Source organism: Salmo salar, chromosome ssa10 (genome assembly GCF_905237065.1).
Source record: "Salmo salar chromosome ssa10, Ssal_v3.1, whole genome shotgun sequence".
Taxonomy (NCBI): domain Eukaryota; kingdom Metazoa; phylum Chordata; class Actinopteri; order Salmoniformes; family Salmonidae; genus Salmo; species Salmo salar.
In genome coordinates, this window is record NC_059451.1 from 120,407,317 (window position 1) to 120,429,129 (window position 21,813).

The following is a 21,813-nucleotide window of genomic DNA, read 5'->3' on the forward strand; positions in this document are numbered from 1 at the left end:
AAAAATGTCTAAAAACCTGTTTTTGCTTTGTCATTATGGGGTATTGTGTGTAGATTGCTGAGGAAAATATGTTATTTAATCAATTTTAGAATAAGGCAGTAACGTAACAAAAATGTGGAAAAAGTAAAGGGGTCTGAATACTTAACGAATGCACTGTAGAACTCTACCCTCGCCTGGCCCCATCACCTCCTCCAGGGAGACCATCTGTAGCTCTACCCTCACCTGGCCCCATCACCTCCTCCAGGGAGACCATCTGTAGCTCTACCCTCACCTGGCCCCATCACCTCCTCCAGGGAGACCAGAGACTACTGGCCCCACACCTCCTCCAGGGAGACCATCTGTAGCTCTACCCTCACCTGGCCCCATCACCTCCTCCAGGGAGACCATCTGTAGCTCTACCCTCACCTGGCCCCATCACCTCCTCCAGGGAGACCATCTGTAGCTCACCTGGTCCCATCACCTCCTCCAGGGAGACCATCTGTGGCTCTACCCTCACCTGGCCCCATCACCTCCTCCAGGGAGACCATCTGTAGCTCACCTGGCCCCATCACCTCCTCCAGGGAGACCATCTGTAGCTCTACCCTCACCTGGCCCCATCACCTCCTCCAGGGAGACCATCTGTAGCTCTACCCTCACCTGGCCCCATCACCTCCTCCAGGGAGACCATCTGTAGCTCACCTGGTCCCATCACCTCCTCCAGGGAGACCATCTGTAGCTCTACCCTCACCTGGCCCCATCACCTCCTCCAGGGAGACCATCTGTAGCTCACCTGGCCCCATCACCTCCTCCAGGGAGACCATCTGTAGCTCTACCCTCACCTGGCCCCATCACCTCCTCCAGGGAGACCATCTGTAGCTCACCTCACCTGGCCCCATCACCTCCTCCAGGGAGACCATCTGTAGCTCTACTCACCTGGCCCCATCACCTCCTCCAGGGAGACCATCTGTAGCTCTACCCTCACCTGGCCCCATCCACCTCCTCCAGGGAGACCATCTGTAGCTCACCTGGCCCCATCACCTCCTCCAAGGAGACCATCTGTAGCTCTACCCTCACCTGGCCCCATCACCTCCTCCAGGGAGACCATCTGTAGCTCTACCTCACCTGGCCCCATCCACCTCCTCCAGGGAGACCATCTGTAGCTCTACCCTCACCTGGCCCCATCCACCTCCTCCAGGGAGACCATCTGTAGCTCACCCTCACCTGGCCCCATCCACCTCCTCCAGGGAGACCATCTGTAGCTCTACCCTCACCTGGCCCCCATCACCTCCTTCCAGGGAGACCATCTGTAGCTCTACCCTCACCTGGCCCCATCACCTCCTCCAGGGAGACCATCTGCAGCTCTACCCTCACCTGGCCCCATCCACCTCCTCCAGGGAGACCATCTGTAGCTCTACCCTCACCTGGACCCATCCACCTCCTCCAGGGAGACCATCTGTAGCCTCACCTGGCCCCATCACCTCCTCCAGGGAGACCATCTGTAGCTCTACCCTCACCTGGCCCCATCACCTCCTCCAGGGAGACCATCTGTAGCTCTACCCTCACCTGGCCCCATCCACCTCCTCCAGGGAGACCATCTGTAGCTCTACCCTCACCTGGCCCCATCCACCTCCTCCAGGGAGACCATCTGTAGCTCTACCCTCACCTGGCCCCATCCACCTCCTCCAGGGAGACCATCTGTAGCTCTACCCTCACCTGGCCCCCATCACCTCCTTCCAGGGAGACCATCTGTAGCTCTACCCTCACCTGGCCCCATCACCTCCTCCAGGGAGACCATCTGCAGCTCTACCCTCACCTGGCCCCATCCACCTCCTCCAGGGAGACCATCTGTAGCTCTACCCTCACCTGGACCCATCACCTCCTCCAGGGAGACCATCTGTAGCTCTACCCTCACCTGGTCCCATCACCTCCTCCAGGGAGACCATCTGTAGCTCTACCCTCACCTGGCCCCATCACCTCCTCCAGGGAGACCATCTGTAGCTCTACCCTCACCTGGCCCCATCCACCTCCTCCAGGGAGACCATCTGTAGCTCACCTGTCCCAGCTCCTCCAGCGAGACCTGTTCATCCCGTGTCTGTGGTGGTATACTAGGAAAGACAAAATGAAAATGTTCCTGTGTCTCTGTGTTTCCATGTCCCCGTCTCTCTTTGTCTCTGTGTTTCCATGTCCCCGTCTCTCTGTGTCTCTGTGTTTCCATGTCCCCGTCTCTCTGTATCTCTGTGTCCGTGTGTCACTCTGTGTCTCTCTGTGTCTCTCTGTGTCTCTGTGTCTCTCTGTGTCTCTCTGTGTCTCCATGTAGTGTGTCTCTGTCTCTGTGTCTCTCTGTGTCTCTCTGTGTCTCTCTGTGTCTCTGTGTCTCTCTGTGTCACTCTGTGTCTCTGTGTCTCTCTGTGTCTCTCTGTGTCTCCGTGTAGTGTGTCTCTGTGTCTGTGTCTCTCTGTGTCTCTCTGTGTCTCTCTGTGTCTCTGTGTCTCTCTGTGTCACTCTGTGTCTCTGTGTCTCTCTGTGTCTCTCTGTGTCTCTCTGTGTCTCCGTGTAGTGTGTCTCTGTGTCTGTGTCTCTCTGTGTAAATCAAGATGCATTTTAAGTGCATTCAGAATCTAGAGACAGACGACATTTGGATTCTTCACAATTCATACATTACTATGCTTGTGCAAGTAGTCCTGGTTCTACGTTGATAGAAAATACATCATTATTATATATTTAATAGAAGAATGGGATCATACTCACTCTGTCTCTGTCCCTTTATCAAACGTTTCTACCGTTCCCCTACCTGCAGAGGACAACAGTGTCACCTCCTTGTTTTCCGTAGTGCACTACTGGCACCACAGACTGAGAGATCGTCACTCTAATCCAGGGGGTTTGGCAACCCTGTTCCTGGAGTGCTGTAGGTACTGCAGGATTTACTCCCAACGAGGGCAGCACACTGAGAAACTTAGTTAATTGATCATTATCAGTGATTGGTCTTCTAGGTCAGTTAAATCCAAAACATGAAGTACCTGCAGCACTCCAGGACTAGGGTTGCCTATATCACTGCTCTATTCACTTTGAAATAATTTATGAATAAATGAATTGCTGAACAAATTCATTAATAAAATTAAAGTTTTACCCAAGATATGAGGGTTGCCTTTAACTTTGAGTCTGTTGTGTAGAGCCTGACTCCGACTCCTCTCCAGCTCCAACTGTTGTTTACAAGCGTCCAGCTCTACCTTCAGCAGAGAGCCAGCATCTTTAATGACTCCGCTCAGCTCTGCGTCTTTACTGGCCCTGTGCAGATGAAGAGTCTGAATCTCTTCCCTGAACGAACAACACATTTATGTAATGGTTAATTATAGACATTTGAAATGTCTGGGAATCATAAAAACGGTCTAATCGAAATGTTCGTCTGGATAGTCCACGCTCACTTGTCTCTCTGTCCCTCTGTCTGAAGTCTCTCAACCTCCACCTTCAGCCGTACCACCTCCTCTTGAAGCTGAAAGCCACAAATCACACAACTACACAGATCTCAACAATACAGAACACTAAGGATCAATAAGCGATCACATTGAAATTGATTTTTTGTGTCTACAGTTAGGGTACGTTAAATAAGGTGATTGCTTGATCGCTTGATCAATTGATTGACCGATTTGATTTAATTTACTGTTTTTATTTACTACATCTACAGCCACGGTACGTTAGAGACGATCTCATCTTACTGTATCTCCAGGGTTCTTCTCTCTGAGTTCCTCTAGTTCTGCCTGGGTGGATTGTAATGCCATAGCCACATCCTGCCACTTCTCGCTCCAGTGTGAGGCCACACCCCTAAGCTCCTCCATGTTCTGAGCCGACTCAGCCTCCAACCGCTGCAGCTCCTCCCCCTTCTGACACAGCCCCTCCTCCTTTTCCAGGAGCTCCGCCTCCAACTTCAGGCAGCATTCGTGCAGCCTCTGGTTCTCTGACTCCAAGGCATCCTGGGATTCACTGGTGATATGATGTGATGTTATTGACGTTAGCGATGACAATCCTATCATTAATGCATGCCCATAGTTGTTGTGTTAAAGACATTATGAAACACAAATCAACCCCTAGCCTCTACCCACAATGCACTTGTGTAGATCTGAGAGGATTGGATAGGTGTAAATAGGCCTGTGGCGGTCATGAAATTGTGTCAGCCGGTCATTGTCATGCAAAAGTTTTAAAAAACGGATCTCACGGTAATTGACCGTTAATTAACATAAACACGTTTAACAACTCCAGGTCTTCACACATACAAGCCTTTGGACCCTCTACATTTAAAAACTAAAAGTATAATAAATCAATTTAATATACACCATCACAAAAAAATCCATGATTTATTTTAGTCAGGTCTAAAGAAACGATGATATGAAGAAAATGTATTTCAGAAGAACAGAATATGAGTTGGCCTACTGTATGTTATCTGGCTATGTGCCATGCCATAGGCTATATAGGCTTGTTCATGTAGCTGATAAGACATGCTTATAAGTCCCATGACATTATTTTATATCATAGGATCTTTATAGTAAGAACAATATAATTGAATAAAATAGAAAGGATTTTTTTTTCCCATTCCGGAGTGTGTGCGCATATGAAGTGGATATGTTGAGTGTAAAAGTGATCATTTGAAACAGGTCCTAGAGGCTAGATTTTATTGTTATTTGGAAACTTTAGTTGTGAATTGTAGTTCTCTCATTAAGTGATCATATTTTCACCCATCAGACTATTTAATTTAATCTTGTCTTAACTATTATGAAAAATTTGTTTTGATTTAGAATGGCCCATTATCATCCCGGCCATCCTACAATCTAAGCTTTATGCCCTCAATTTCACACAAATTATCAATGAACCTACCAGGTACAACCCCAAATCCGTAAACACAGGCACCCTCATGGATAACATCCTGACCAACCTGCCCTCCAAATACACCTCTGCTGTCTTCAACCAGGATCTCAGCAATCACTGCCTCATTGCTTGCGTCCGTAATGGGTCTGCGGTCAAACGACCACCCCTCATCACTGTCAAACGCTCCCTAAAACACTAAAGCGAGCAGGCCTTTCTAATCGACCTGGCCCGGGTATCCTGCAAGGATATTGACCTCATTCCGTCAGTAGAAGATGCCTGGTTGTTCTTTAAAAGTGCTTTCCTCACCATCTTAAATAAGCATGCCCCACTCAAAAAAATGTAGGACCAGGAACAGATATAGCCCGTGGTTCACTCCAGACCAGACCTGCCCTCAACCAGCACAAAAACATCCTTAGCATCGAATAGCCCCCGCGATATGCAACTTTTCAGGGAAGTTAGGAACCAATATACACAGGCATTTAGGAAAGCAAAGGCTAGATTTTTCTAACAGAAATTTGCATCCTGCAGCACAAACTCCAAAAAGTTCTGGGACACTGTAAAGTCCATGGAGAATAAGAGCACCTCTTCCCAGCTGCCCACTGCACTGAGGCTAGGAAACACTGTCACCACCGATAAATCCACAATAATTGAGTATTTCAATAAGCATTTTTCGACGGCTGGCCATGCTTTCCACCTGGCCACCCCTAACCTGGTCACCAGCCTTGCACCCCCCACAGCAACTTGCCCAAGCCTCCACCATTTCTCCTTCACCCAAATCCAGATAGCTGATGTTCTGAAAGAGCTGCAAAATCTGGACCCCTACAAATCAGCCGGGCTAGACAATCTGGGCCCTCTCTTTCTACAATTATCAGCCGAAATTGTTGCAACCCTTATTACTAGCCTGTTCAAACTCTCTTTCGTATCATCTGAGATCCCCAAAGATTGGAAAGCTGCCGCGGTCATCCCCCTCTTCAAAGGGGGAGACACTCTTGACCCAAACTGCTACAGACCTATATCCATCCTGCCCTGCCTTTCCAAGGTCTTCAAAAGCCAAGTTAACAAACAGATCACCGACCATTTCAAATCCCACCACACCTTCTCCGCTATGCAATCTGGTTTCCGAGCTGGTCATGGGTGCACCTCAGCCACGCTCAAGGTCCTAAATGACATCATAACCGCCATCGATAAGAGACAATACTGTGCAGCTGTATTCATAGACCTGGCCAAGGCTTTCGACTCTGACAATCACCACATTCTTATCGGCAGACTCAACAGCCTTGGTTTCTCAAATGACTGCCTCGACTGGTTCACCAACTACTTCTCAGACAGAGCTCAGTGTGTCAAATCGTAGGGCCTGTTGTCCGGACCTCTGGCAGTCTCTATGGGGGTGCCACAGGGTTCAATTCTCGGGCTGACTCTTTTCTCTGTATACATCAATGATGTCGCTCTTGCTGCTGGTGATTCTCTGATCGACCTCTACGCAGACGACACCATTCTGTATACTTCTGGCCCTTCTTTGGACACTGTGTTACCGAACCTCCAGACGAGCTTCAACGCCACACAACTCTCCTTCCGTGGCCTCCAACTGCTCTTAAATGCAAGTAAAACTAAATGCATGCTCTTCAACCGATCGCTACCAGCACCTGCCTGCCCGTCCAGCATCACTACTATGGACGGTTCTGACTTAGAATATGTGGACAACTACAAATACCTAGGTGTCTGGCTAGACTGTAAACTCTCCTTCCAGACTCACATTAAACATCTCCAATCCAAAATTAAATCTAGAATTGGCTTCCTATTTCGCAACAAAGCATCCTTCACTCATGCTGCCAAACATACCCTCGTAAAACTGACTATCCTACGATCCTTGACTTCGGCGATGTCATTTACAAAATAGCCTCCAACACTCTACTCAGCAAACTGGATGCAGTCTATCACAGTGCCATCCGTTTTGTCACCAAAGCCCCATATACTACCCACCACTGCGACCTGTATGCTCTCGTTGGCTGGCCCTCGCTTCATATTCATCGCCAAACCCACTGGCTCCAGGTCATCTATAAGTCTTTGCTAGGTAAAGCCCCGCCTTATCTCAGCTCACTGGTCACCATAGCAGCACCCACTCGTAGCACGTGCTCCAGCAGGTATATTTCACTGGTCACCCCCAAAGCCAATTCCTCTTTGGCCGTCTTTCCTTCCAGTTCTCTGCTGCCAATGACTGGAACGAATTTAAAAAATCACTGAAGCTGGAGACTCATATCTCCCTCACTAACTTTAAGCACCAGCTGTCAGAGCAGCTCACAGATCACTGCACCTGTACATAGCCCATCTGTAAACAGCCCATCTATCTACCTACCTCGTCCTCATACTGTATTTATTTATTTATTTATCTTGCTCCTTTGCACCCCAGTATCTCTACTTGCACATTCATCTTCTGCACATCTATCACTCCAGTGTTTAATTGCTAAATTGTAATTATTTTGCCACTATGGCCTATTTATTGCCTTACCTCCCTTATCTTACCTCATTTGCACACACTGTATATATACTTTTTTTCTATTGTGTTATTGACTGTATGTTTGTTTTACTCCATGTGTAACTCTGTGTTGTTGTTTGTGTCGCACTGTTTTGCTTTATCTTGGCCAGGTCGCAGCTGTAAATGAAAACTTGTTCTCAACTAGCCTACCTGGTTATATAAAGGTGAAATAAATTAATCAAACGGGCGGGGGGGAGTAATCGGTATGCACTCTAATAGCTAAATGAGGCTGCTTTCCCACCGGTTCATGCAATACTCTGATTATTTCACTCTACACATCAACCACTTTTTGAGGAGCATACAGCTTCTTGCTGCTTGACAGGTGATATTCCACCCAGACTCTGTACGCAATGGGTTTTCCAACTCTGTCCCTGCAGCTACACAGTACTTCAATCTGTTCAGGAACATCGATGGTAACATGTTTTTACAACAAAACTTTCATTAGACAGCCTCCAATCCCTCTTCCCGCTCGAGGAGATGGAAACGCACGGTGTTGAGATATTCTGCAGCTAAAAGCCTATTAATTATTTTAAAAATACGAAAGTGAACATACTACTAGGATATTCAAAATCAAATACAAATTCACTATAATTGTAGGCTAACTGTAAGCCGCCCTGCAAAATCAATGAACCAACAGCATTGCCAAGGCATACGTTCTCTCCCTGTCACATGAGATGACGCTGGAAAGACGAAGCAGGTACGGGGAGTAAACATTTAATGAAGAACGGACATGGCACGAGACAGGAACAGCGTCACTAAACTAAAACTAAAGACAAAAACAATCAATGCAGCAGCGGAGAACAGAGCTGGGGAACTGACAAATATAGGGCAGGAAATAAACAGGAGATAAGTGAGTCCAGGTGAGTCCAATAACGCCGACGCGAGGCGACGAGGGAAGGCGGGTGTGCGTGATGCAGGGTAATCCGGAACACTCAAGCGCCAGGGGAAGGGAAGAGCAGGAGCAGACTTGACACTCCCAGACTCATGGATAGAATATTTTGAAGCGTAGCATAAGGTAACCAGTCCATCCAGTATGCATAATAATACAGTCTACATTCAAAGGGGATAACTAGAATTTGTTTCATTTTGGAGAATAGGTTAGAACAATTATGTACCAAAGACATCTTAAATCTTGATTTTTTTTTACTTTTTTTTTTAAAATGTATTCTGCCTTCGGTATATGTATTAGGTTATGTATTGTATAATGGCACTGTCATTAGCGAGTTGATGGTCGTTAGAGAGTTGGGTACTACCAACGCATGTACAAAGTGAATAAGAGAGAGATTACTGCGACTCAACGGTCACGTGGAATTGTACTGCGGTCATGACTCATGACTGCCAGTGTGGCGGCAATACAGTCACCGCAACAGCGGGTAGTAGCTCTATCTCGCCCTCTGATGAAATTGTCATCTAGGATCTTGGCCTAGAGGTCAGGGTTGCCGTTAGGGGTTGATTTGGGCTTAAGGCTATGATACCAAGTGGTGATCTCCAAATTTACATCTGCAGTCTGTTATTCCTCTCACCTGAGCTGACAACAACTCTCCCTCAACTCTGTCACTTCCTCCTCCTGTCTTCCATCCCGTCCAATAGCACTCGTTAACTCCTCCTTCTCTCCAATCAGCTGCGAGCGCTCCGTCTCCAGAGCTGCGATCTGATTGGTGTGGATGACTCTCTCCGCCCCCAGCTCATGCAGCTGAGCCAATGAGGACTCCAGCCTCTGTTTGACCATCTCCAGCTCTGATGTCATCTTTTCATTCATCTGTCCAATATCAAAGAGATAGATGCGGTTAAACATTCAGACAGGATATGGAACACTTAAGCAGGTAGAAAATTCAGTCACAGAGTACAAAAAAAATTCAGCTCAACAAGTGGAACCAACAGGTACAGCACTAGGACTAGAAATAGGGTTTTTAATAGAAAGTTTCCCCTTTTAGGGTGCATTGTTCTGGTAAATATATATGGAAAGTTTCCCCTTTTTAGGGTGCATTGTTCTGGTAAATATATATGGAAAGTTTCCCCTTTTAGGGTGCATGGTTCTGGTAAATATATATGGAAAGTTTCCCCTTTTAGGGTGCATTGTTCTGGTAAATATATATGGAAAGTTTCCCCTTTTAGGGTGTGTTGTTCTGGTAAATATATATGGAAAGTTTCCCCTTTTAGGGTGCATGGTTCTGGTAAATATATATGGAAAGTTTCCCCTTTTAGGGTGCATGGTTCTGGTAAATATATATAGAAAGTTTCCCCTTTTAGGGTGCATGGTTCTGGTAAATATATATAGAAAGTTTCCCCTTTTAGGGTGCATGGTTCTGGTAAATATATATAGAAAGTTTCCCCTTTTAGGGTGCATTGTTCTGGTAAATATATATGGAAAGTGTCCCCTTTTAGGGTGTGTTGTTCTGGTAAATATATATGGAAAGTTTCCCCTTTTAGGGTGCATGGTTCTGGTAAATATATATAGAAAGTTTCCCCTTTTTAGGGTGCATGGTTCTGGTAAATATATATAGAAAGTTTCCCCTTTTAGGGTGCATGGTTCTGGTAAATATATATGGAAAGTTTCCCCTTTTTAGGGTGCGTTGTTCTGGTAAATATATATAGAAAGTTTCCCCTTTTAGGGTGCATGGTTCTGGTAAATATATATAGAAAGTTTCCCCTTTTAGGGTGCATGGTTCTGGTAAATATATATGGAAAGTTTCCCCTTTTTAGGGTGCGTTGTTCTGGTAAATATATATAGAAAGTTTCCCCTTTTAGGGTGCATGGTTCTGGTAAATATATATGGAAAGTTTCCCCTTTTAGGGTGCATGGTTCTGGTAAATATATATGGAAAGTTTCCCCTTTTAGGGTGTGTTGTTCTGGTAAATATATATGGAAAGTTTCCCCTTTTAGGGTGTGTTGTTCTGGTAAATATATATGGAAAGTTTCCCCTTTTAGGGTGCATGGTTCTGGTAAATATATATAGAAAGTTTCCCCTTTTAGGGTGCATGGTTCTGGTAAATATATATAGAAAGTTTCCCCTTTTAGGGTGCATGGTTCTGGTAAATATATATAGAAAGTTTCCCCTTTTAGGGTGCATGGTTCTGGTAAATATATATGGAAAGTTTCCCCTTTTTAGGGTGCGTTGTTCTGGTAAATATATATAGAAAGTTTCCCCTTTTTAGGGTGCATGGTTCTGGTAAATATATAGAGAAAGTTTCCCCTTTTTAGGGTGCATGGTTCTGGTAAATATATATGGAAAGTTTCCCCTTTTAGGGTGCATTGTTCTGGTAAATATATATGGAAAGTTTCCCCTTTTAGGGTGTGTTGTTCTGGTAAATATATATGGAAAGTTTCCCCTTTTAGGGTGCATGGTTCTGGTAAATATATATGGAAAGTTTCCCCTTTTAGGGTGCATGGTTCTGGTAAATATATATAGAAAGTTTCCCCTTTTAGGGTGCATGGTTCTGGTAAATATATATAGAAAGTTTCCCCTTTTAGGGTGCATGGTTCTGGTAAATATATATAGAAAGTTTCCCCTTTTAGGGTGCATTGTTCTGGTAAATATATATGGAAAGTGTCCCCTTTTAGGGTGTGTTGTTCTGGTAAATATATATGGAAAGTTTCCCCTTTTAGGGTGCATGGTTCTGGTAAATATATATAGAAAGTTTCCCCTTTTAGGGTGCATGGTTCTGGTAAATATATATAGAAAGTTTCCCCTTTTAGGGTGCATGGTTCTGGTAAATATATATGGAAAGTTTCCCCTTTTTAGGGTGCGTTGTTCTGGTAAATATATATAGAAAGTTTCCCCTTTTAGGGTGCATGGTTCTGGTAAATATATATAGAAAGTTTCCCCCTTTTTAGGGTGCATGGTTCTGGTAAATATATATGGAAAGTTTCCCCTTTTTAGGGTGCGTTGTTCTGGTAAATATATATAGAAAGTTTCCCCTTTTAGGGTGCATGGTTCTGGTAAATATATATAGAAAGTTTCCCCTTTTAGGGTGCATGGTTCTGGTAAATATATATAGAAAGTTTCCCCTTTTAGGGTGCATTGTTCTGGTAAATATATATGGAAAGTTTCCCCTTTTAGGGTGTGTTGTTCTGGTAAATATATATGGAAAGTTTCCCCTTTTAGGGTGCATGGTTCTGGTAAATATATATAGAAAGTTTCCCCTTTTAGGGTGCATGGTTCTGGTAAATATATATAGAAAGTTTCCCCTTTTTAGGGTGCATGGTTCTGGTAAATATATATAGAAAGTTTCCCCTTTTTAGGGTGCATGGTTCTGGTAAATATATATGGAAAGTTTCCCCTTTTTAGGGTGCGTTGTTCTGGTAAATATATATAGAAAGTTTCCCCTTTTAGGGTGCATGGTTCTGGTAAATATATAGAGAAAGTTTCCCCCTTTTAGGGTGCATGGTTCTGGTAAATATATATGGAAAGTTTCCCCTTTTAGGGTGCATTGTTCTGGTAAATATATATGGAAAGTTTCCCCTTTTAGGGTGCATGGTTCTGGTAAATATATATAGAAAGTTTCCCCCTTTTAGGGTGCATGGTTCTGGTAAATATATATGGAAAGTTTCCCCTTTTAGGGTGCATTGTTCTGGTAAATATATATGGAAAGTTTCCCCTTTTTAGGGTGCATGGTTCTGGTAAATATATATAGAAAGTTTCCCCTTTTAGGGTGCATGGTTCTGGTAAATATATATAGAAAGTTTCCCCTTTTAGGGTGCATGGTTCTGGTAAATATATATAGAAAGTTTCCCCTTTTAGGGTGCATGGTTCTGGTAAATATATATGGAAAGTTTCCCCTTTTTAGGGTGCGTTGTTCTGGTAAATATATATAGAAAGTTTCCCCTTTTAGGGTGCATGGTTCTGGTAAATATATAGAGAAAGTTTCCCCTTTTAGGGTGCATGGTTCTGGTAAATATATATGGAAAGTTTCCCCTTTTAGGGTGCATTGTTCTGGTAAATATATATGGAAAGTTTCCCCTTTTAGGGTGTGTTGTTCTGGTAAATATATATGGAAAGTTTCCCCCTTTTAGGGTGCATGGTTCTGGTAAATATATATGGAAAGTTTCCCCTTTTAGGGTGCATGGTTCTGGTAAATATATATAGAAAGTTTCCCCTTTTAGGGTGCATGGTTCTGGTAAATATATATAGAAAGTTTCCCCTTTTAGGGTGCATGGTTCTGGTAAATATATATAGAAAGTTTCCCCTTTTAGGGTGCATTGTTCTGGTAAATATATATGGAAAGTGTCCCCTTTTAGGGTGTGTTGTTCTGGTAAATATATATGGAAAGTTTCCCCTTTTTAGGGTGCATGGTTCTGGTAAATATATATAGAAAGTTTCCCCTTTTAGGGTGCATGGTTCTGGTAAATATATATAGAAAGTTTCCCCTTTTAGGGTGCATGGTTCTGGTAAATATATATGGAAAGTTTCCCCTTTTTAGGGTGCGTTGTTCTGGTAAATATATATAGAAAGTTTCCCCCTTTTAGGGTGCATGGTTCTGGTAAATATATATAGAAAGTTTCCCCTTTTAGGGTGCATGGTTCTGGTAAATATATATGGAAAGTTTCCCCTTTTTAGGGTGCGTTGTTCTGGTAAATATATATAGAAAGTTTCCCCTTTTAGGGTGCATGGTTCTGGTAAATATATATAGAAAGTTTCCCCTTTTTAGGGTGCATGGTTCTGGTAAATATATATAGAAAGTTTCCCCTTTTAGGGTGCATTGTTCTGGTAAATATATATGGAAAGTTTCCCCTTTTAGGGTGTGTTGTTCTGGTAAATATATATGGAAAGTTTCCCCTTTTAGGGTGCATGGTTCTGGTAAATATATATAGAAAGTTTCCCCTTTTAGGGTGCATGGTTCTGGTAAATATATATAGAAAGTTTCCCCTTTTAGGGTGCATGGTTCTGGTAAATATATATAGAAAGTGTCCCCTTTTAGGGTGCATGGTTCTGGTAAATATATATGGAAAGTTTCCCCTTTTTAGGGTGCGTTGTTCTGGTAAATATATATAGAAAGTTTCCCCTTTTAGGGTGCATGGTTCTGGTAAATATATAGAGAAAGTTTCCCCTTTTAGGGTGCATGGTTCTGGTAAATATATATGGAAAGTTTCCCCTTTTAGGGTGCATTGTTCTGGTAAATATATATGGAAAGTTTCCCCTTTTAGGGTGCATGGTTCTGGTAAATATATATAGAAAGTTTCCCCTTTTAGGGTGCATGGTTCTGGTAAATATATATGGAAAGTTTCCCCTTTTAGGGTGCATTGTTCTGGTAAATATATATGGAAAGTTTCCCCTTTTAGGGTGCATGGTTCTGGTAAATATATATAGAAAGTTTCCCCTTTTAGGGTGCATGGTTCTGGTAAATATATATAGAAAGTTTCCCCTTTTAGGGTGCATGGTTCTGGTAAATATATATAGAAAGTTTCCCCTTTTAGGGTGCATGGTTCTGGTAAATATATATGGAACGTTTCAGAAATATTTTAATAGAAAGTTTCCCCTTTTAGGGTGCATGGTTCTGGTAAATATATATGGAAAGTTTCAGAAATATTTTAATAGAAAGTTTCCCCTTTTTTTTTTTAATTCCCAGAATTTTGAAACCCTCTACGTCACAGTGTATAACCAAACCAAGTTCATTCAAACTTCGCACCTCTGTCACAGTCAGAAGATCCTGCTTCATCTGCACAGTCTCCTGCCCCTGCCTGTTGGTTTGGGCCTTGGCCTCAGCCAGCTGGTTGCTGAGCTCACACACCTGGTCTGTGTAGCCTTCCCTGCCTCTCTGGGCCCTCTCCAACTGCAGCTCCAGATCCTGAGCGTGCTGGTGCAGGTCTGCCTTCTCCTGTACACCATACATGACAGAACATACGCAGGTGTTCATTAAGACAAAACATCTATGCGCAAGTACTTTGGATCTTTGCATCGTTATACTCGAGATGCATGCCCTTATCTCGATGATCACGATCATGCCTTGGATGTTAACGGAAGATTTTGCACAATAACTCATCATGCATGGATGTGAAGTTAGGATTGGGGCAACAGTGTTTAGCTAGTAAAGACAGAGGATGGATGGAGACCTGCAGTAAGCGGTCCTTGTCAGACATGGCCCCGGTCAGCTTGATCTTCAGGTCCTCCACACTGTCCTCCAGCCGCAACACCTTGGTCGTCAGAAGGTCCCTCTCCTGGTCGACAGAGAGGCTGGTTACGACCAGTCAGTGAAGTGAAAGAGGACTTTGGGTTGGTTTCCCAGACACTGATTAAGCTCAGTCCTCAGGATTAAAAAGAACGTCCATTGACTATGTTTTTTTTTGTCCAAGACTAGAGTTAATGCTGTATGTCCCTTTGAGTGATGAATAAAGGTTTCCTGAAATGAAATGGAATTGACCCCAACCCTGCCACTCACCAGAGTGGCCTGACCCAGCTTAATGCGTGTCTCACTCAGCTGGTCCTGCAGCTCACTGTGGGTCTGCAAGGCACGACCCAATCTCTGGTTCACTTCCTCTGTCTGGCTCAAAACTGTCCTCTGAGCCTGGATGCACAGAGCGGGAGGTAGGGAGAGAAAGGTAGGAGAAAAGTGCTTCAGCATGTGTTTTGTAGCCTGGAGACAGAGGGGGAGGTAGGGAGAGAACGGGGCTGGGGGGACAGAGAGGGAGGTAGGGAGAGAACAGGGCTGCAAACACAGAGTGGGAGGTAGGGAGAGAACGGGGCTGGGGGGACAGAGTGGGAGGTAAGGAGAGAACGGGGATGGAGCCTCAGAGTGGGAGAGATACTAAGATGAATAGGAATAGAAGAGTCTGTATAAACTGTGGAGTACCACAAGGAAGTGTTCTCTGACCCCTTTTTCTCCTGTTGTACATCAATGATTTAAAAGCTGCCTTTTCATTAGAGCGTTGGGCTAGTAACTGAAAGGTTGCTGGATCGAATCGCCAAGCTGACAAGGTAAAAATCTGTCGTTCTGCCCCTGAACAAAGCACTTATCCCACTGTTCCCCGGTAGGTCGTCATTGTAAATAAGAATTTGTTCTTAACTGAGTTGCCTAGATAAATAAAGGTTACATTTAAAATAAATAAAAGAAATGTTAACAATGAACACAGGAGTTGGCAAGACTACACAGACAGACTAGGGCCTTTAATACTTGGTCAAAGGTTGTGGACACTACAGGGAATAGGGTGTAATTTGGGACAGAAACTACATTAGACCAGGCTAGTGTTGGACTTACCTCTTTAGAGGTGTGTAGTTGCTGAAGGTCTCTCTCTGTCTCCAGGGCCTCTGCTCTCTCCTCGGCCTCTCTGAGGGCTTCTCTCAGTCTGGACAGCTCTCTCTCTGCCTTTTGCTTCCCCTGCATGGACACATGGACACACAGACACACTGTAAAATCATCCATATGAGTGTAGTGCTGCTTAAAGTTTAACCATAAGTAGGGTTTTACTCTAAACAAGGTTATCCACATGTAACCTGGTCCCAGATCTGTTTGTGCTGTGTCAACTCGAGCGGAAATGGAGGAAAACTCGCCTCCCTGCGGACCTGGCATCCTTTCACTCCCTCCTCTCTACATTCTCCTCTTCTGTCTCTGCTGCTAAAGCCACTTTCTACCACTCTAAATTCCAAGCATCTGCCTCTAACCCTAGGAAGCTCTTTGCTACCTTCTCCTCCCTCCTGAATCCTCCTCCCCTCCCCCCCCTCCTCCCTCTCTGCGGATGACTTCGTCAACCATTTTGAAAAGAAGGTTGATGATATCCGATCCTCGTTTGCTAAGTCAAACGACACCGCTGGTCCTGCTCACACTGCCCTACCATGTGCTTTGACCTCTTTCTCCCCTCTCTCTCCAGATGAAATCTCGCGTCTTGTGACGTCCGGCCGCCCAACAACCTGCCCACTTGACCCTATCCCCTCCTCTCTTCTCCAGACCATTTCCGGAGACCTTCTCCCCTTCCTCACCTCGCTCATCAACTCATCCTTGACCGCTGGCTACGTCCCTTCCGTCTTCAAGAGAGCGAGAGTTGCACCCCTTCTGAAAAAAACCTACACTCGATCCCTCCGATGTCAACAACTACAGACCAGTATCCCTTCTTTCTTTTCTCTCCAAAACTCTTGAACGTGCCGTCCTTGGCCAGCTCTCCTGCTATCTCTCTCAGAATGACCTTCTTGATCCTAATCAGTCAGGTTTCAAGACTGGGCATTCAACTGAGACTGCTCTTCTCTGTGTCACGGAGGCTCTCTGCACTGCTAAAGCTAACTCTCTCTCCTCTGCTCTCATCCTTCTAGACCTATCTGCTGCCTTTGATACTGTGAACCATCAGATCCTCCTCTCCACCCTCTCCGAGTTGGGCATCTCCGGCGCGGCCCACGCTTGGATTGCGTCCTACCTGACAGGTCGCTCCTACCAGGTCTCCGCACCATGCGCTCTCACCACTGGTGTCCCCCAGGGCTCTGTTCTAGGCCCTCTCCTATTCTCGCTATACACCAAGTCACTTGGCTCTGTCATATCCTCACATGGTCTCTCCTATCATTGCTATGCAGACGACACACAATTAATCTTCTCCTTTCCCCCTTCTGATAACCAGGCGGCGAATCGCATCTCTGCATGTCTGTCAGACATATCAGTGTGGATGACGGATCACCACCTCAAGCTGAACCTCGGCAAGACGGAGCTGCTCTTCCTCCCAGGGAAGGACTGCCCGTTCCATGATCTCGCCATCACGGTTGACAACTCCATTGTGTCCTCCTCCCAGAGTGCTAAGAACCTTGGCGTGATCCTGGACAACACCCTGTCGTTCTCCACTAACATCAAGGCGGTGACCCGATCCTGTAGGTTCATGCTCTACAACATTCGCAGAGTACGACCCTGCCTCACACAGGAAGCGGCGCAGGTCCTAATCCAGGCACTTGTCATCTCCCGTCTGGATTACTGCAACTCGCTGTTGGCTGGGCTCCCTGCCTGTGCCATTAAACCCCTACAACTCATCCAGAACGCCGCAGCCCGTCTGGTGTTCAACCTTCCCAAGTTCTCTCAAATCACCCCGCTCCTCCGCTCTCTCCACTGGCTTCCAGTTGAAGCTCGCATCCGCTACAAGACCATGGTGATTGCCTACGGAGCTGTGAAGGGAACGGCACCTCCATACCTTCAGGCTCTGATCAGGCCCTACACCCAAACAAGGGCACTGCGTTCATCCACCTCTGGCCTGCTGGCCCCCCTACTTCTGAGGAAGCACAGTTCCCGCTCAGCCCAGTCAAAACTGTTCGCTGCTCTGGCACCCCAATGGTGGAACAAGCTCCCTCACGACGCCAGGACAGCGGAGTCAATCACCACCTTCCGGAGACACCTGAAACCCCACCTCTTTAAGGAATACCTAGGATAGGATAAAGTAATCCTTCTAACCCCCCCCTTTAAAAGATTTAGATGCACTATTGTAAAGTGGTTGTTCCACTGGATATCATAAGGTGAATGCACCAATTTGTAAGTCGCTCTGGATAAGAGCGTCTGCTAAATGACTTAAATGTAATGTAAATGTAACTCTTATGGTTGTTAAGACAACAATCAGAGGAGTTGCACAAACAGATCTGGGACCAAAGAGTTTTGTACAATGAGGTTAAACAGTGTACCTCTCTGAAGAAGTCTACCTGTGTAACAGGTAAGGTCCTGCTGAGTGGGTTGTTGTTAGTTCTTGGGGCCGCAGGTTTGATAACACTCCCTCTCTCAAGAGACGATCTCATCTTCAACATGTCCATCTCCAGTTGAAGAACCCTTCAAATGTACATATAAATGGAATTGACTAACGTCCCTTTGGGAGTTCTTTATATCAGGTTTGAAAACTGAGGTGAATATCAGGGTTGGGGTCAATTTCACTTCAATTCAGTCCATTCAGGAAGTGAAATTATATATATTTTTTCTGAAATGACTGAATTGAAATGGAAATTGCCCCTGCATGGTGAATAGCTGTCCTGTTCATCTACACGGGGATTTGGGAATGGCATGAACTCATTCAATGCCATGAATGCCATTCTTAGCGGCTTAGTCATCGTACTCACTTGTCTTGCAGTTCTCCTCGACGTCGGCTTTCCTCAAACCGGCTCAACTCAGCTGCCTCCTTCTCTTGCTCAAGAGCACTCACTGCATCTGCCAGCTGCTGTGGGACAAACGGGTTGAGGGGTGAGCCTGAACCCCAAAGACCAGACAAAACCTGATCTAGACCCCAAAGACCAGTCAGAACCTGGTTTAGAACCCAAAGACCAGTCAAAACCTGGTTTAGGCCCCAAAGACCAGACAAAACCTGGTCTAGACCCCAAAGACAAGATAAAACCTGGTCTAGACCCCAAAGACCAGTCAGAACCTGGTTTAGACCCCAAAGACAAGATAAAACCTGGTCTAGACCCCAAAGACCAGTCAGAACCTGGTTTAGACCCCAAAGACCAGACAAGGCCTGGCCTGAACCCTAAAGACCAGACAAAACCTGGTCTAGACCCCAAAGACCAGTCAGAACCTGGTTTAGGCCCCAAAGACCAGACAAGGCCTGGCCTGAACCCTAAAGACCAGACAAAGCCTGGTCTAGACCCCAAAAAGCAAGTGCAGGTACAATGGTGTTGAAAAACTTCCAAGAAGGAAGAAACCTTGAGAGGGGGACTCTGGCTGTATCGGGTAGAAGTTAAGAGTACATATGACCATTAAAGACCAGTTCAGAGTGAACACAGAGATAGTAGACTTTCTGAATCATTAAACCGCAATATATCTCTTTTTAAGTCCGGAGATCCTTCACTTACCTTGTGTTTCATCTCCAGCAGCTGTGCAGTACTACTACTATGCTGCAGCTGTGTGTCTCTGTTCTTCAGCAGGTCTGTCTGGCTGTCAAGACGTCCATGGGCCTCCCGCAGCCTCTGCACCAGCTCTGCCCGCCTGCAGATACAATGCTTTATTACAGGTTATAAGTGTATATGAGACTTTATAATACCTTATTATAAGGCTTATAACATTCTATGTCTCCCTAAGTAGTACCTTATAATAAGATAACATAAATACCTTATATTTATCCATGATATTTATAATGCCTTGTTATAAGGCGTATAATACATTAGGTTATGAATATCTAATTACATTATAATAAGGCATTATAAAGGCTTATAATATGTTATGTCTCTCTAAGTACCTTGTTATAAGGCTTATAATACATTAGGTTATGTATATCTAATTACATTATAATAAGGCATTATAAAGGCTTATAATATGTTATGTCTCTCTAAGTACCTTGTTATAAGGCATTATAAAGGCTCATACCTAAAGCCACTCTCTTCCAGGGCTGCTCTCAGCTCAACCCCTGGGGAGACAGGGGAGAGGGACCGGGGGGCACCCTCAGGGGCCAGGCGAGACATCGACTGCCATCTTCTTTTACCCAGCCCTGGGTCACTCTGTCTGCTAAAGCCACCATCTCTGCCATTAGCGGAGGTGCTAGGACACATGAAACAGATGTCATCAATATCAAATTATACAAGACGCTTGAGTAAACCTACCTTTTTTAAAGGGAAAGGAAGTGCTCAAACCAACCTAGAGTCAAGGTGCAGCCTTGAATAGAAGTACAGCCAAGAGGTTAAAAACTAACTTTATGTCTTTAAGGCTACAAAAAAGCTTCTGCCCTCACCTGGTGCTCATTTTGGAGAGGAACCCTCCAGTCATACATGCCAGACTCCATGCTGAGGACTAACACAACATAATATCACTCCAAAATGCCTCACCACGATCTAAATAATTCATTCATAACACAAATTATAAGTCACCTACATAAATCACAAATCGTTCCTTACCTGAGATTTAAAGTGAGACCTGCTGTCCCACATGTCCAGATCGGCGAGGACGAGTGGACTAGAGTCTCTGAGCGGGATGAGGGAATGACTGAAGGGTTTAACACTCAGTCCTCCTAACTCATCACCCCAGTCATCACTGCCTTTCACGTGGGAGAGGCCGCGGTCCTCACCCACCCATAGCTGGGCCAAGTCCATCCGTCACAGACTGAATCCACAGGCCCTGACCAGAGGGTGGAAAAAGGGGACAAGGATTGATTGAGTCTCATGTTAGTGGCAGTTCGTAGTCTGCTATTATTACGACTATTCATGGAAAAACATGCCTTGACTTTTCCAGTGTTTGTTTGTTCTGCTCTGAGTTCACACCCAATCTTTAACAATGCAGTGCAGTTAATTATAACACCACTGACTGGACTCCAAATGCCTTGTGTTTGTGTTGCAGTCAAATAGAATTAAAAATAAAAAAACCTTACAAGGAAAACAAATGTGGACGCATTATAAATGTTTTCTGTGTGAATTAACCTTCTGTAAACTGAGTAAATGTATTCCATCTACATACAGTTCACATGTGGCCTACTGTTAAGCACACAAAGTAGTAACTAATACTTTAGAATGGCCAAATAAACATTTTCAAAATACTTACATAACCAGAAAACAGAATCTTCAGTGAGTAAGTATACCATATGAGAAGCTGTCTCTTACCTTGCTGTTCAAACACCTCTCTTGTTCAATAGCTCTGTCCCTACTGCTGTCTTTCAGCTGCCCTGATTGTGGGAGCCAGGGAGCTGTTGAGAGTGCAGCCCTGGCAGACGGTAGTCATGGTTACCCGCATACAGAGGGACGCGTTGCAGAGCGTGGGTGAGCTAAGTCCAATCCTGGGCTGGCTATATTGTCTCCCTGTGACCTCACTGCTTCAGCAGCAGCCTACTGCCTACTGTTTGTTGACATGATGAGATGACAGGAGTTCCACTCTGTGGAGTCTAACACGACCGATGCTTGACATTTAAAAAAAATAATAATAATAAAATACAGTACATTTACTAATTGATTCACCCACACATTGCAACCGAGCATCGTGAAATAAATATTTGGGTTTCATGTTTACGGTAAAGTAATCATTGTCAAAACATTACAGTATAAATTGATGTATTCAGGTATATGGCATTAGTTTCAATCTTTAACGTCATTGGAATAAGTAAAACTATTGTATAGCTATGAATAGATATGAATAACGACGATGTTATGCGCATGATTTAAGGGAAGTTGTGTTTGTATTTTGGTATGGGACATGACGGGTGTGAGATTAATGATGACTTGACAAAGAGCTGTATTATAACACATTGTTATTTGCTCTGTCTCAACAGGACAGTGAGAAATACTGCAGGCCACTGAGATCATAACATAAAGGTAACTGCCAAAATAGAGGAAACACCGGCGTAAAGTGTCTTAACAGGGCCTTCGGGGCCACTACGAGCCAGATCAGCTTCAATGCTCATTGACATAGATTCTACAAGTGTCTGGAACTCTATTGGAAGGATGCGACAACGTTCTGCTATGAGAAATTCCATCATTTGGTGTTTTGTTCATGGTGGTGGTGAGAAAACGCTATCTCAGGCAGCCGCTCTAATTTCTCCCAAAAGTGTTCACTTGGGTTGAGATCTGGTGACTGTGACACACACAC

At 44.8% G+C, this 21,813-nt stretch overlaps 1 protein-coding gene across 4 annotated transcripts in view; it reads right to left on the minus strand.

Annotated features, from left to right (window-relative positions):
- Positions 1-20,961, minus strand: part of LOC106561719 (golgin subfamily A member 6-like protein 22) — a 48,948-nt gene extending 27,987 nt beyond the window's left edge. For 3 of the 4 annotated variants that reach the window (XM_045688538.1, XM_045688536.1, XM_045688539.1), the window contains exons 1-17: positions 20,835-20,961; positions 20,136-20,355; positions 19,973-20,031; positions 19,612-19,782; positions 19,101-19,233; positions 18,372-18,469; positions 17,946-18,087; positions 15,562-15,681; positions 14,746-14,871; positions 14,420-14,524; positions 13,996-14,184; positions 8,893-9,128; positions 3,693-3,957; positions 3,402-3,469; positions 3,107-3,294; positions 2,728-2,770; positions 2,033-2,084 (exon numbers count right to left, since the gene is read on the minus strand). In XM_045688538.1, coding sequence (XP_045544494.1) covers positions 2,033-2,084; positions 2,728-2,770; positions 3,107-3,294; positions 3,402-3,469; positions 3,693-3,957; positions 8,893-9,128; positions 13,996-14,184; positions 14,420-14,524; positions 14,746-14,871; positions 15,562-15,681; positions 17,946-18,087; positions 18,372-18,469; positions 19,101-19,233; positions 19,612-19,782; positions 19,973-20,031; positions 20,136-20,330 — 2,190 coding nt within the window. In that variant the 5' untranslated portion in view covers positions 20,331-20,355; positions 20,835-20,961. The remainder of the gene's footprint in view (positions 1-2,032; positions 2,085-2,727; positions 2,771-3,106; positions 3,295-3,401; positions 3,470-3,692; positions 3,958-8,892; positions 9,129-13,995; positions 14,185-14,419; positions 14,525-14,745; positions 14,872-15,561; positions 15,682-17,945; positions 18,088-18,371; positions 18,470-19,100; positions 19,234-19,611; positions 19,783-19,972; positions 20,032-20,135; positions 20,356-20,834) is intronic. The other variant, XM_045688537.1, reaches the window with a different exon arrangement.
- Between the last annotated feature and the right edge of the window lie 852 nt (positions 20,962-21,813).